Source organism: Rhinopithecus roxellana, chromosome 5 (genome assembly GCF_007565055.1).
Source record: "Rhinopithecus roxellana isolate Shanxi Qingling chromosome 5, ASM756505v1, whole genome shotgun sequence".
Classification (NCBI taxonomy): domain Eukaryota; kingdom Metazoa; phylum Chordata; class Mammalia; order Primates; family Cercopithecidae; genus Rhinopithecus; species Rhinopithecus roxellana.
This window is the reverse complement of record NC_044553.1, coordinates 43,701,692-43,715,780: the sequence shown is the minus strand read 5'-3', so window position 1 is coordinate 43,715,780 and position 14,089 is coordinate 43,701,692. Positions and strand designations below refer to the sequence as shown.

At 36.8% G+C, this 14,089-nt stretch overlaps 1 protein-coding gene across 3 annotated transcripts in view; it reads left to right on the top strand.

The window, feature by feature from the left end:
• Positions 1 to 1,243: 1,243 nt before the first annotated feature.
• Positions 1,244 to 14,089, top strand: part of MNS1 (meiosis specific nuclear structural 1) — a 45,898-nt gene continuing 33,052 nt past the window's right edge. For 2 of the 3 annotated variants that reach the window (XM_030930417.1, XM_030930416.1), the window contains exons 1-3: positions 1,244 to 1,407; positions 2,128 to 2,349; positions 9,937 to 10,064. In XM_030930417.1, the coding sequence (XP_030786277.1) occupies positions 1,405 to 1,407; positions 2,128 to 2,349; positions 9,937 to 10,064 (353 nt within the window). In that variant the 5' untranslated portion in view covers positions 1,244 to 1,404. The remainder of the gene's footprint in view (positions 1,408 to 2,127; positions 2,350 to 9,936; positions 10,065 to 14,089) is intronic. The other variant, XM_010374285.2, reaches the window with a different exon arrangement.

Below are 14,089 nucleotides of genomic sequence, written 5' to 3'. Positions count from 1 at the left end.
TTAGGAATTAACAAATTAAAACCCACACTCTATTGACACTCTGTTGAATGTGTTATACCCTGTTCAACCCTGAACCCATGCCTGACTCCTGGGTCAGGCCCAACCCCTTGCGGAGGGCCCAACCCCTTGCGGAGATGGATATGCTAAGAGAAATTTATAGCAGGCTGCCTGCTTTGCTCCATTCCAGATCAATTTACACAGAACACCCAGGGGGCAGGTTTACACCTTCTCTCCATTCCTCTCAAACAGTGATGGCAATGAGTGGAGTAGTAGTGACAACATAGATACGCAACCACGTGATAAATGACCAAAGGACAGAGGAGCGACCTCAGTTGTATGATGGTGCCAAGAGAAGTCGTTGATTTTTGTTGTTTTTTTCTGGTTGTAAGGATGGGGGTGACAACTTCCAAGCTTTTACACGTCAGCACTGAAACTGGAAGTCCTATTTGTTATTAATCTTTAAGCAGACATATTGCTACAGAAGATGGACTTCAAATTAGAATAACACAAAGTTATACCACTAATCACCTTTTAAAAATATTTTAGTGTTGACAAGATTTCTCTGAATGTATCATTTCTAAAATCAGTATCTAATTTCTCTGATCCATTATCGTTCTTAAACTCTCCCATTTAAAATGGACTTTAGTGTCTAACCTGCCTATGAAATGAACCAGATCAACATCCTGCCATCATGTAACGTGCTCTTTCTTACTACCTGGACCACATAGCAGAGTAAGATTCATGTGGCTCATACATTTTAGTCCCAAAATTTACCAGCAGCTTCTGCAGGGAGTGAAGCGAAGGCTGCTGGAAGCTCATGCTACCTCAGTGCCTCACAACTCAGCAAAGGCGACAGCGACCTGGACTTCCACAGCTGAGGATTAAACCAGTCATCGTCCCTAGCAGAGCCTGGCTGACTAGGCACTTAGTGTGCAGGATGCTCCATGCGTGGAAATTGCCTTAGGCTCCAGGTATTGGGCAGTAGTTTGTGTATTTCTCTGTGCACAGTTTTCACAGGCCTGATCTTCGCTCCCAAACCCACTCAAACCAGAGTTCGGCCGCTGGAGGGAAATCGAGTTCCCCTAGCCCACTGCAAAGTGCTTGGGGTCAGGCCACAATCTGAACGTCCCGCTTTTCTAGTTTAGACTTATAGAAGTAGCCCTCCTGCCCAGTTCCTAAGAAGCTCAATGCCGATTGGATCTTGCCGCGCCCAATGGGAGGCCACGCTCTGCGTGGTTCAGTCTTGGTCGAGCTGAGGGCCCGCAGCTCCACCGTTGCCGGGACGCCGCGTAAACACCCGAGAGCACGCAGCCAGGTGAGCTCCTAGGGGCTGCTGGCTGCTGCGTTTGCGGTGGGAGGTGGTGGCCGCGGTCCCACGAGAGGGGGTATTTTTCGTCAGCCAAGATGGTGAGCCAGTTGGGGGACTCGAAACTACTTGTTTATTTGTTGATTTAAGTCTAGTTTGGCGCTCATCTGCTTCTAAAAAAGGATTTTAAGTGCTTAATCTGGGCATTAATTGGGGAACTTGTATTTGCTTTCGGAGGCCTCAGGTGCTATTAGAAGGGACGCTCGCGGTGATTTCCAGCCTTTTTGGCTCTTTTCGGATAGTGTATTAAATACATCTTTAAATCTGCCCAATAGAACCTCTGAAGAAATAAGTAGAAATAAAAGCGTAGGAGAAAGCGAATGGAGAAATAGCAGCAGCGAGCTGACCTGTTACACTTATATTAGGAAAACCTGAGCAGCTTCTGAACAGCACTTTATGGCCCTGTGTGGTAGTCGTGGTGGTGGTGGTGGTGGGTGGAATGAGGGAAGGAGAAATTCCCGGGTGGTAGTAAAGATGTGGGTCTGTAGGGTGCGATTAATCCTAGTACAGCTATTTTTTAGCTGCAGAAACTTGGGTAAAGTTACTTTTCATGTTTCATCCATAAAATAGGAAATAATAGCAGTACCTCTTTGATCGATATGTGAACATATTTATCTACCACGTTTACTTTTTATTCGGTATACTCCTTTGAATTTAGGAATGAAGCCAGGCTCTTTGTATCCTTTGTTACTAAGGTTTATATCATTTTTTTTTTAGATTTTGGAATATCAAAATATGCATCTTTCTTTCTTCCATCGTAGGCTTCCAAAAGGAGAAATATGAGCTGTAGTGAAAGGCATCAGAAATTAGTAGATGAAAACTACTGCAAGAAATTACATGTCCAAGCGCTAAAAAACATCAACAGTCAAATCAGGAATCGAATGGTGCAGAATGAAAATGATAACCGTGTTGAGCGCAAGCAGTTTCTCAGATTATTACAAAATGAACAATTTGAGTTGGATATGGAAGAGGCCATTCAAAAGGTAAGTTTTACTATTCATTGTTACATTTTGTTTTCTCCATTTTGCACCTTGGAAATGATGAAAGTGAGCTGCTAATGCTGGAAATGAGCAGATAAACGGCAGCAGCAGGTAAGGGATGCCGGATTGTGCCTCAGCTCAGTGTAATCGGAAAGAGCTGGGTTTCTGGAGCCGGCCTGTCTTTGAATCCTACTACTGCTATACCTTAGCTACGGACCCTTGAGTAAGTTGCTTTTACTTTTTTTTTTTTTTGAGACGGAGTGTCACTCTGTCACCAAGGTTGCAGTGCAGTGGCACGATCTTGGCTCACTGCAACCTCCGCCTCCGGGGTTCAAGCGATTCTTCTGCCTCAGCCTCCCGAGTAGCTGGGACTACAAGCGCCTGCCACCTCGCCTGGCTAATTTTTTAATTTTTAGTAGAGATGGGGTTTCACCATAATTGACCAGGCTGGTCTGGAACTCCTGACCTCGTGATCCGCCCGCCTCGGCCTCCCAAAGTGCTGATATTATAGGGGTGAGCCACCACTCCTGGCCTGCTTTTTTATGCTTTTTCTATAAAATGGGGAATAATAATAGTACCTCCTACTTAGGATTGTTTTAATAATGAATTAATACATGCAAGGCATTTGGAATAATGCCTGATACAGAATAAGCACTCAGATTTTTTTTTAACATAAATATGAACTCAGTCATTACTACAAGTTTTGTTCATGTAAGTACAATTGTGTTGCCTTTCATAAATTTCTAAAAACAAAAGTTTAAGGGTGCCTTTAAAAAATTTACTGAAATTAACGTGTACATTATTAAATGGTAGAAAATGAACACTTTCGTATATCTCAACATTTTAAGGGATTAAGGTGGTAGAAAAGGGAAACTAATAAGAATGGAGACATGACAGAAGTGAATTCTCATAAATACATAAAAGGTATTCTGATATGTCAGTAGTTTTTGAGTACCTGCTGTATGTTAAACATTTTGGAGGATTTTGTGGAGAATAACAAAAGCAAATTTAAAAAATGGTATCCACCCTTTCTGTGTTCCAAATTCAAAAGCTTAGATACGATTTTTTTTTTTTTAACTCTGCGAAAGCAGATCTTAGGGGTTGGATATTTTTCCTATTCTTTTTATTATTTTTTCTTTAATCTGAAAGAAAATCCCAGGTATCAACACCAACACTCTCCTACATACTTAAGAATACATCTAACAAAATATGGATGTTTTCTTATATGGAGTACCATACTATTATCTCGCCCATTCCATAAACACATTTCTGTGGTTGTGTCAAAAATCTGCTTTTACAGTTGGTTTGTTTTAACCAAGATCCAAGCAAGGTTCATACAGTGTATTTGGTGGTTATGTCTGTTTAAGTCCCTTTTAATTGAAAACAGCCCCTCCTTCACCTTTTTTTTTTTTGACTTCATGTTTTTAGCTTGTTAAACTAAGCCAGTTGTTTTATCCAGCAGCCCACATTCTGAATATACATGTTTGCTTCCTCATGTTCATTCAATTTATTTCCCTATTTATTTCCCTAAATGTATATTTCCTCTAAATAGAACCTAGCCATAAAGACACAATTAGATTGCGGTCCACCTTTTTTGGCGAGAATGCTCCATAGGTGATGCTGTCCTTGTCATTGTGTCACAACAGGGAGCACATGAGGTCTGGTTGTTCCACTTTTAGTGATACCAGTATTGATCAGTGCGTTTAGGGAGACAGTCTCGTTTTTCCACTGTAAAGGTTCCCATAAACTTTCATTTGTGGTTTCACAAAAGAATTTTTTCTTTCATTAGTGGTTACAAAAACTGATTTTCTGATTCTTTTACTCCTTTCACATTTAATTAGCTGAAATTCCTCTGTAAAGAACGTTACCTCGGGCCAGCGCAACTGCTCACCCCTATAATTCTAGCACTTTGGGAGGCCAAGATGGAAGGATCACTTAAGCCCAGGAGTTCAAGGCTGCAGTGAGCTATGATCTTGCCACTGCACTCCAGCCTGGGTGACAGAGACCCTGTTCCCCTGCCCCTGCCCTGCAAAAAAAAGAAAAGAAAAAGAAAAAGAACTTGTATTATTGACTAGGGTTACTTATTCTTACTGAAAAAGGAAACAGTTAATTTTCAGAGTAAGGAGTTGGTGTCCTGTTTTCTTCCATTGGTGTCTACCTATGTTGTGATTGTTTTTAAAATTTTGTTTTATTTAGTTTTTGATTTTGTCTCTTTTTAAAAATACCTTTATGGACTAATAGATATTTATATACTTAATTGCATTTATTATTATTTTTGATGCTCAAATATCTCATCCTTGGCCAATGGATGCCCTTTTATATTGCCTCTGTCTTTTTTTTTTTTTTTTTTTTTTTTTTTTTTGAGACAGAGTCTTCATCTGTCTCCCAGGCTAGAGTGCAGCTGCACCATCTTGGCTCACTGCAACCTCTGCCTTCTGCGTTCAAGAGATTCTCCTCCCTCAGCCTCCCAAGTAGCTGGGATTACAGGCCTGCACCACCATGCTAGGCTAATTTTTGTATTTTTAGTAGAGATGGGATTTCACCATGTTGGCCAGGCTGGTCTTGAACTCCTGACTTCAAGTGATCTGCCTGCCTCGGCCTCCCAAAGTGCTGTGATTACATGTGTCAGCCACTGTGCCCAGCCCTCTGTGCCCTTTTGACAATATTTCCTTAATCTTTGATACCTTCCTTGCTTTCTGTCAAAACAAAATGTTCTAGGCTTGTGATAATTTTATGTGTCAACTTGACTGGGCCTTGGGGTTTCTAGGTATTTGATAAAACATCATTCTGGGTGTTTCTGTAGCTTGTTTTGGATGAGATTAGCATTTAAATCTGTAAACTGAGTATAAAGCACATTGCCCTCCCTAATATAGGTGGGCCTCATCTGATCAGTTGAAGGCCTGAATAGAACAAAAAGATTGACCTTCCTTTGAATAAGACAAAATTCTTCATGCCTAATTGCCTTTCAGCTGAGACATTTGCTTTTTTTCTTGTCATTGAATTCAAACTAAAACATTGGCTCTTTCTGGGTCTTGAGCCTGCTGGTTCTGAGGCTTTAGGACTCAAATTAGAACAAAACCATTAGTTCTTCAGCTTGCCAGCTCACCTGGCAGATCTTAGAACTTGTCTGCCTTCATAATCACTCCCTCTAGAGAACGCTGACAAATACAAAGCTTATCTCTTATATTTTTTGTCATACACCTGGAATCAGCCATTGTGCCAGGAAGCCCTGTTATCATTTAGTGGAAATAATATTTCAAGAAAATTTGGGTGCTTGGTTTACTCATAATTCTTGGGTTATAATTGCTTCCAGGTCTTTTCAGTGAACAATCTTGGAAATATGCATATTTTTAACTTTTTATTTTGAGATAAGTTTAGATTTATAGGAGAGTTGCAAAAATAGTGTAGAGAATTTGCATATACCCTTCACGTGACTACTTCTTAACGTCTTACATAGATGAAAATCATAGAAAAGTTACCAAAATGGAGAATTTAGCTTTGATAGAATACTGTTAACTACGAGATTTATTCAGATTTCATCAGTTTGTCCACTAATGTCTTTTTTTGCTAGTTGAGGACCACAGATTGCATTTAGTTGTCATGTCTCCTTAGTTTTTAGCCTTGAGAGGAATGTGACTATGTCCTGAGTCACATAGCATGCTGCTACAACTTCTGCTTTTCCAATTACAGATTAAATCCTCCTTATTCTTGTTCTGTAAATGATTAGGAAAGACACCAGAGATAAGACCCCTCAAGATCATTACCCTTTCTCATGGAATGTTCCTTGGAATGCAACTAATTAAATTGCTATAATATATACACTGACCTTATATGGAAAATGTTGCAACCCTGTTAAGCTTCTCTATCTCTGCCTATATAGGTGAAACCTTAACTTCCCCACGTTGGAACAATGACCCATTATTTTGCAGTTTGCGTTTCCTGAGTGACTATCCTCAAGCTTTGCACTTGAATAAACTATAGTCATACACACACACACACACACACATATACATATGTGTGTATATATATATATATATATATATATATTTTTTTTTTTTTTTTTTTTTTTTTTTGAGGCAGAGTTTCGCTCTTGTTGCCCGGGCTGGAGTGCAATGGCACAATCTTGGCTCACTGCAACCTCTGCCTCCTGGGTTCAAGTGATTCTCCTGCCTCAGCCTTCCAGGGAGCTGGGATTATAGGCATGCGCCACCACGCCCGGCTAATTCTGTATTTTTAGTAGAGACGGGGTTTCTCCATGTTGGTCAGGCTGGTCTCCAACTCCCAACCTGAGATGATCTGTCCTCCTCCGCCTCCCGAAGTGCTGGGATTACAGGCATGAGCCACTGTGCCTGGCCAGTCATTGTTTCTCCTCCATTCTTTGTCTCCTCTAGTTTGTAAGAATTCTTCGCTTTTTCCTGTCTTTCATGACCGTGACAATTTTGAAGAGTACACGTTAGTTGCTGTAGTAGTTTTCAATTGCTAAGTAACAAATTATCACAAACTTAGCAGCTTAAAACAACACCTATTTATTATCTCAGTTTCTGCAAGTCAGAAATCTAGGTGTGGTGTAGCTGGATTCTAAATATATTCCTGAGAGATAATTGAAGACATATATCTACATAAAAACTCATACATGAGTGTCTATAGCAGCATTATTCATAACACCCAAAAAGTAGAAACAACCCAGATGCCAATCAGCTGATAAATGGATAAACAAAATGTGTTACATCTATACAATGGAATATTACACAGCCATAAAAAGGAAAGAATTACTGATACATGCTACAACATGTATGAACCTTAAAAACATTATGCTAAGTGAAATAAACCAGATACAAAAGGCCACATATTGTGTGAATTCATTTATATGAAATATCCAGAATATGCAAATCCATAGAGACAAAAAATAGATTAGTGGGTGGCAGGGATTGGGGGAAAAGGTGAGAGGAATAGTGAGTGACTGCTAGTAGGTTACAGGTTTCTTTTGGGGTGATGTAAACATTCTGGAGTGTTGACATTTTATGCCACACACAAATGTAGACACGGATGTGCTATATATAGTGTGTACACACAATCATCTATATAGATCTATGGCATTTATAAAAATATATAATATTTATAACATATGGCAGCTTTATAGCTGCCATAGCACAAATGTTTATAATATGTAGCAGAATTATTCATAAATGTCAAAATTTAGAAGCAACCAAGATGTCCTTCAATAGATAATGGATAAACTGTGATACATCCAGATAATGGAATATTATTCAGTGCCAAAATGAAATGAGCTATGAAGCCATGAAAAGATGTGGAGGAACTTTAAATGCACATTACTAAGTGAAAGAAGCCAGTTCAAAAAGGCTCCATTCTGTATAATTCCAACTATGTGATGTATAATTCCAACTATGTGACATTCTGGGAAAGGCAAAACTACGGAAACAGTAAAAATGTAAGTTGTTTTTAGGATTTTAGGTGAGGAAGGTTTGAATAGACAGACCACAGAGGATTTTTAGGGTAGTAAAATGATTGTGTACAATACTATTATGGTAGATACATATGATTATGCATTGCCAAAACCCATAGAATGTGTACCACCAAGAATGAACCTTAATGTAAACTATGGACTTCGGGTGATAATGATGCACAGGTTTAAGTAATGTAAATACAGCTTTATTGAGTGTAACAAATGTACCAGTCTAATGGAGGAGGTTGACAGTAGGGGAGGCTGAGCATGTGTGGGGACAGGGAGTATATGGGAACTCTGTGTACTTTCTGCTCAATTTTGTTGTGAACCCAAAACTTCAAAGTCAAAGTCTATTTTTTTTAAGGATCTGGAACGAAATAGTGGTTATAGACACACAATATTGTGAATATACAAAATCACTGAATTGTGAATTGTAAAAGGTGAATTTTATGCTATATGAATTATATTTCAATTATTAAAAAATAACATGTACCAAGAATATTACATAAATAGCATCAAACTGTATGTAATCTTTTGGAATTAGCTTTTTTCACTTAACATAATTCCTGGAGATTCATCCAAGTTTTGCTTGCATTCTTTTTTATTGCTTCATTTCTTTTTATTGCTGAGTACTATCCCATAGTATGGATGTACCAGTTTGACCATTCACAGGATGAAGGATGTCTTGAGTATTTTCAGTATTGGCTATTATGAATAAATCTGCTGCAAACATTTGTATACGGGTTTTTAAATAAGAAGTTTTCATTTCCCTGGGGTAAATGGTTAAGAGGTACAATTGTTGAGTTGTATGATAATTGCATGGAGACTTTTTTTTTTTTAAAGAGACAGGATCTTGCTCTGTTGCCCAGCTGGAGTGCAGTGGTGTGATCATGGCTTACTGCAGCCTTGAACTCCTGGTCTCAGGTGGTCCTCCCACCTCAACCTCCTGATGTAGCCAGAACTACAGATTTGTGCCACCACACCTGGCTAATTTTCTGTAAAGACGGCATCTCTCTATGTTGCCCAGGCTGGTCTCAAACTCCTGGCCTTAAGGATCCTCCTGCCTTAGCCTCCCAAAGTACTGGGATTACAGGTGTAAGCCACAGCACTCAGCTGCATGTTAGTTTTATATCAAACTATCAAGCTGATTTTCAGAATGCCTGTACCATTTTACATTCCCACGCAGCAATACATGAGTAATAGTTTCTTGCCAGCATCTGGTGTTGGCACTGTTTTTTGTTTTAGCCATTCCAATAGGTACGTACTAATATCTCATTGTAATTTTAATTTGCATTTCTTGATGGCTAATGATGCTGAACGTCTTTTCATGTGTTTTCATTAGATACTGAATTTAATCAAGCCTCAAGATCTTTCTGCCATTTTACAGGAAATATAAAAGAGAAATAAGTTCAGTGATATATCCTGGGAAAGCAATCAGTCAAATGCAAAATGTAGAACATTCTACAGGATGTATGTTCTAATTTCTATAATAAATCAGTGGCTTGGGGGAAAAATGTATGTTGAGAGGTGATTGTTACAGAATATATAAGAGACTTAAGAAAAATAATAATTAGATGCAATATGTGGATCTTGTTTGGATTTTGATTTGAGCAAACCAACTAGAAAAGTATCTTGAAACAACTGGGGAAGCTTGAATATGGACATGGTATTAGACATCAAGGAATTATTGTTAATTAGACATGTTGACGACATGATTGTTTTAAAAAATTCTGATCAGGTAGATATTTGTACTGAATTATTTACATGGTAAATGACATGATGTCTAGGATTGTTTTAAAACACCCTAGCAGAAAAAGAACAAGGGAAAAAAGAGTGAAATGGAAGGTAGAGAAAAAAGATTAGCAGAATGTTGACAGTTTTTGAAAACATGGGTGGTGGGTACCTGAGAGTGTACTTTAATATTCTTCTTGCTATTGGCAATACTTGAAATTTTCCATGATAAAATGTTTTGAAAAAGTATTTATTAAAACAACATTTTGTATTTTAAAATAAAACATCAATTGTTGGCCTTAAGGAATTTAGTTTTCTGTTATAAAACAAATTCAACCTTGATGAAAAAAATCTGATTCTAGAGCACAAACAACAAAGTTACATTTTTCGTTCAGGCAGAAGAAAACAAGAGATTGAAAGAACTCCAGCTCAAACAAGAAGAAAAACTGGCTATGGAATTGGCAAAACTAAAACATGAAAGTCTAAAGGACGAAAAGATGAGGCAACAAGTAAGAGAAAACAGGTATCTTGGTTTCTCTAAATTTCATTTATTTAGTCTTTATCTTTAAACTCTTACATAATTCTTAGCACCTGAAAGTGAAATTTCTTTGTTTATATCTTTTCACTTAGTTAATATTTTGCCTGGAAATACTTATTGCTTTAAGTTCTATAAATATTTATTTGAGAAAATAAGTTGTATTCATGGAAATACGAATATTTACAGTGAAAAATAAATATCAGTCCCCCTGCTCTTTCCTTTACGCATAAATTTTAAAATGACCTCTTATAAAAAATGAATTCCTAATCTTAAGAGAAACCTTAGGTAATAACTAGTTTAATTTTATACCTCTACATACATTTCCTACAGTATTTCTGGAAGGACTTGAGCCTGTGTTTCAGTACCTCTAGTAACTGCAGTAGGAACTTTTTAAAAGTTTAATGTTAAATAATCTTCCCCCCCCCATTGTTTTAAAATTAATTTCTCTGTAACTTCATGCATCTATCTTCTTTAGGATGTCCTTTCATACATTTGAACACACTAAGTGTTTTCTTCTGTAAGTTAACTATCCCTTATTCCTTCAGTTGTTTCTTATATAACCTGGCTTTAAGTTTATTCATCATCCTGGTTTCTTCTCTGATTACAGTTTAAATTATTAGTGTTCCTTAGTGGCCCCCACCCTTCTGTATAATACTCCAGGAAAGACTGCCAGCTACTCCAGATGACAGGACATTATTCTAGAATGTTTCTTGATCCTGCCTAAGGTCGAATTACTTTTTAGGAACAGCCTTGTCACAGTGTTAATCAAAACTCAGGGCCAAGTAAATGCTAATCATATACTTATGTAATTGAATATATTGGAAATTTACTTTGATAGTTTTTACATTTTATCTTAATTGAGCAGGATGTCTACAGAATATTACAGGAACCATGGATGCGCTTCGGGGATTTTTGAACCTTGTTAAATTATATTAATATGTTTGGCAAATGTATCCATGTGTATTTTTCTGGCTCCACAACTCTAATCAGATTCTCTAAGAGATTACTGATCCTTAGAAAAGAAATTTAGAATTACTGCTAAAATCTGCATATTGTTCTAGTCTCAAACTATGTTTTTGGACCCTAATTCTCCAGTCATCATTAGCTGTTACTCATGGTTTTTTTAATCACCTGAAGATGAAATATTTCTTATCTCTAATTCACTGAAAACAAGAATTAAATAGAAGAGCTTTTCACTTGTAGCAATTGCAGATTAGGTTATTCAGATAAGTATTCCTCCTGAGAAAACGTCTAGGAAAAGCATAAAATTAAGATCTGTGAAAGGAAGGAAACCAGAATGTGAGCTTGGCATTTGTAGTGGCATTTCCTCTAGAGGTTTCTGCTGATTCCAAAAAATGGCTGAGAGTTAAGTGAAGCAGAGCTTGGCCAATAAGCATATGGCAGTATGTTCAACAGCGTTCTACAAGCTGTACACTTAAGATTTGTGCACTTTAGTGTGTGTTTTACTTCAATAATACAGAATTAGATTTTATTAGATAGACATAGATTAAGGGATAATCTGTGAAAAGGTTCTGGAAAATATTCAGAATAAAGCATGGAGAGACAAAAGGACAGAAAAATACAGATGAGAATTTAAAAGAGGTATGGGCTATGGTACAAAATTCTAGCAGATGTATTAATATAATTTTAGTCTTGGTAGAGAGGTGAAAGAGGATAATACAGAAGCATTATTTGAAGAGATGCTGGCCAGGAATTTTCAGAAAATTGTAAGTAATGAAAACTATACTTTCAATAATCCTAACAAAACTTTTAAAATCCAACAGTAATAGAAAATCATAAAAAAAGCAGCCAGAACAAAAAAGATTATTACCTCCAAAGAGACAACAGTAAGAAGTATGACTTAATCCTGAATAGAAACAGTTGAAATTAAAAGATAGCAGATTTACCTGGGTATGAAAAAAATAGAATGAATGAGTAAGATAAGACCTAGTATTTGATAGCACAACAGGGTGACTAGAGTCAATAATAATTTCACTGGACATTTAAAAATAACTGAAAGAGTATAATTTGATTATTTGTAACACAAAGGATAAATGCTTGAGGGGATTGATACCTCATTTTCCATGATGTGATTATTATGCATTGCATGCCTACATCAAAACATCTCATGTACCCCATAAATATATACAAATATATACTGTGTACCCACAAAAACTAAAAGGAAAAAAGTGCTTGAGTATATACAAAAAAATTTACAAATCACCCAGAATTGTATACCTTGTGAAAAATTTTTTCAAACCAACTCATTCAGTTGAGTACTCTTTCACATAGAGTATGCTTCCTCTCAGCAGTGTCAGAATTGCTAAGAGTTTTTTATTTTGTGCAAAAGCCATACTAAAATTTTGACTGTCATGCAGAAATGGACCATATTTCAAATTGGTATATTAATGTGCAAATTGGCAGGTCTAAATTCAGGGAAATGCTCTGGTGCTTAAAATGTATCCTAATTTATTTAAAATCACCTATATTAAGATTAAGCTTTTTTAATGTAAAAGAAATTAATTTTTTAAATGCATGGCACATTTAAAAAATCTTTGAAGTTTATTTTGAAAATATTTCTTTGAGCTCAGAAATGATAAGACTCCTGTTAATTGATTTTGGAACACATGGTTTTGTACTCCAAGAAAGTACTTAAAAGATAATTTAACTTTGCTGCTGTTTTTAACTGGAGTTGGGAAACTTACTGTTTAGTTTCAGGAATCCTGTTTTAAATTATGGCACTAAACAATTAGTAGTTATAATTAATTGCCCAATTAATTAAATGTATTTATTACACAGTTAACACATACTGTTATGAAAGCAAAAGCAAGTACCTCGTATCTCATTTATATTTAAGTTCAGCAAAAACCATTTCAAAGAAAAGACAGACACAGTTTTTCCTTCTTAATACTATTATCATTACCTTGCTAATACCAGTACAATTATGTTCTGGACTGATAATCAAGCTGTTAATTCATAAAATAGATGAGATGAATTAAAAGAGCACAAAATAACATTTTCTGATAATGTTATTCTCAGAAATAACAGAAGATTGATCACCAGTAGTCCTGCATTAAAGGGAATACTAGCAGTTCTTCATTAGGTATTGATAGAAGAAGAAAAATGATCCCAAGCTTAATTTTGGAACTGCAAGAGGTACATGTGTAGTAAATTTAGGTGAAATTTGAATGTATAAAACATTATGTCTTTTGGGAATTAAAACATGTATGAGTTAAAAATATGACAAAAATGAGATAGGAAGTAAATGAAGTTAAAGTCAAGAATCTTGCATTGTCAAATAATAATGGATAAATTTATTCTCCTGGAAACAAACATGCTGTAATATCTGTAATAAAAATTTGGAAAAGAAAATATAACTGACTAATAGAGAATAAAATGTGATAATGGGAATTGATGATTCCAAAAACGTCATGTAAAAAAGAGTTAACATAGCAGGCTTGAAGCTGCTATCTTAGAAAGTCCTGCTTGTAAGTTTGGTCCTTGGGTGGTGTCTGGAAACTGGGCTTTTGAGAAGTTTCTTACCACCTTAACTGCTAAGAGCAACTCACTGTGCCTAAACTGTGAAAACAATATGGATTATACTGAAAACCCATTTTCTTTCTGGGAGTCTGAGATACTGGTACATTTTAAGTAGAGGGTGCCTAAGTTACCACCCCCAATTAGAACCTTGGGCACTGAGTCTGTGATGAGCTCTAATGTTGTCTGGCAGACATTTCACACGTCACAACTCATTGCTGGGGAATTAAGCATGTCCTGTGTGTTTCCACAGGTAGAGGCCTTTTCCACCTAGTTTTCTCTGGATTTCACTCCATGTGCCTTTTTCCTTTGCCAATTTTGCTGTGTATCCTTTCTTTAAAGTAAATCATAGCCATTGAGTATAACTATATGCTGAGTCCTGTATCCTCCTAGTGAATCATCTAACCTGATGGTGGTCTTGGAACCCCCAACACAGAAGCAAAAGGGAGAGAAGAGAGAACACAGGACAGGGA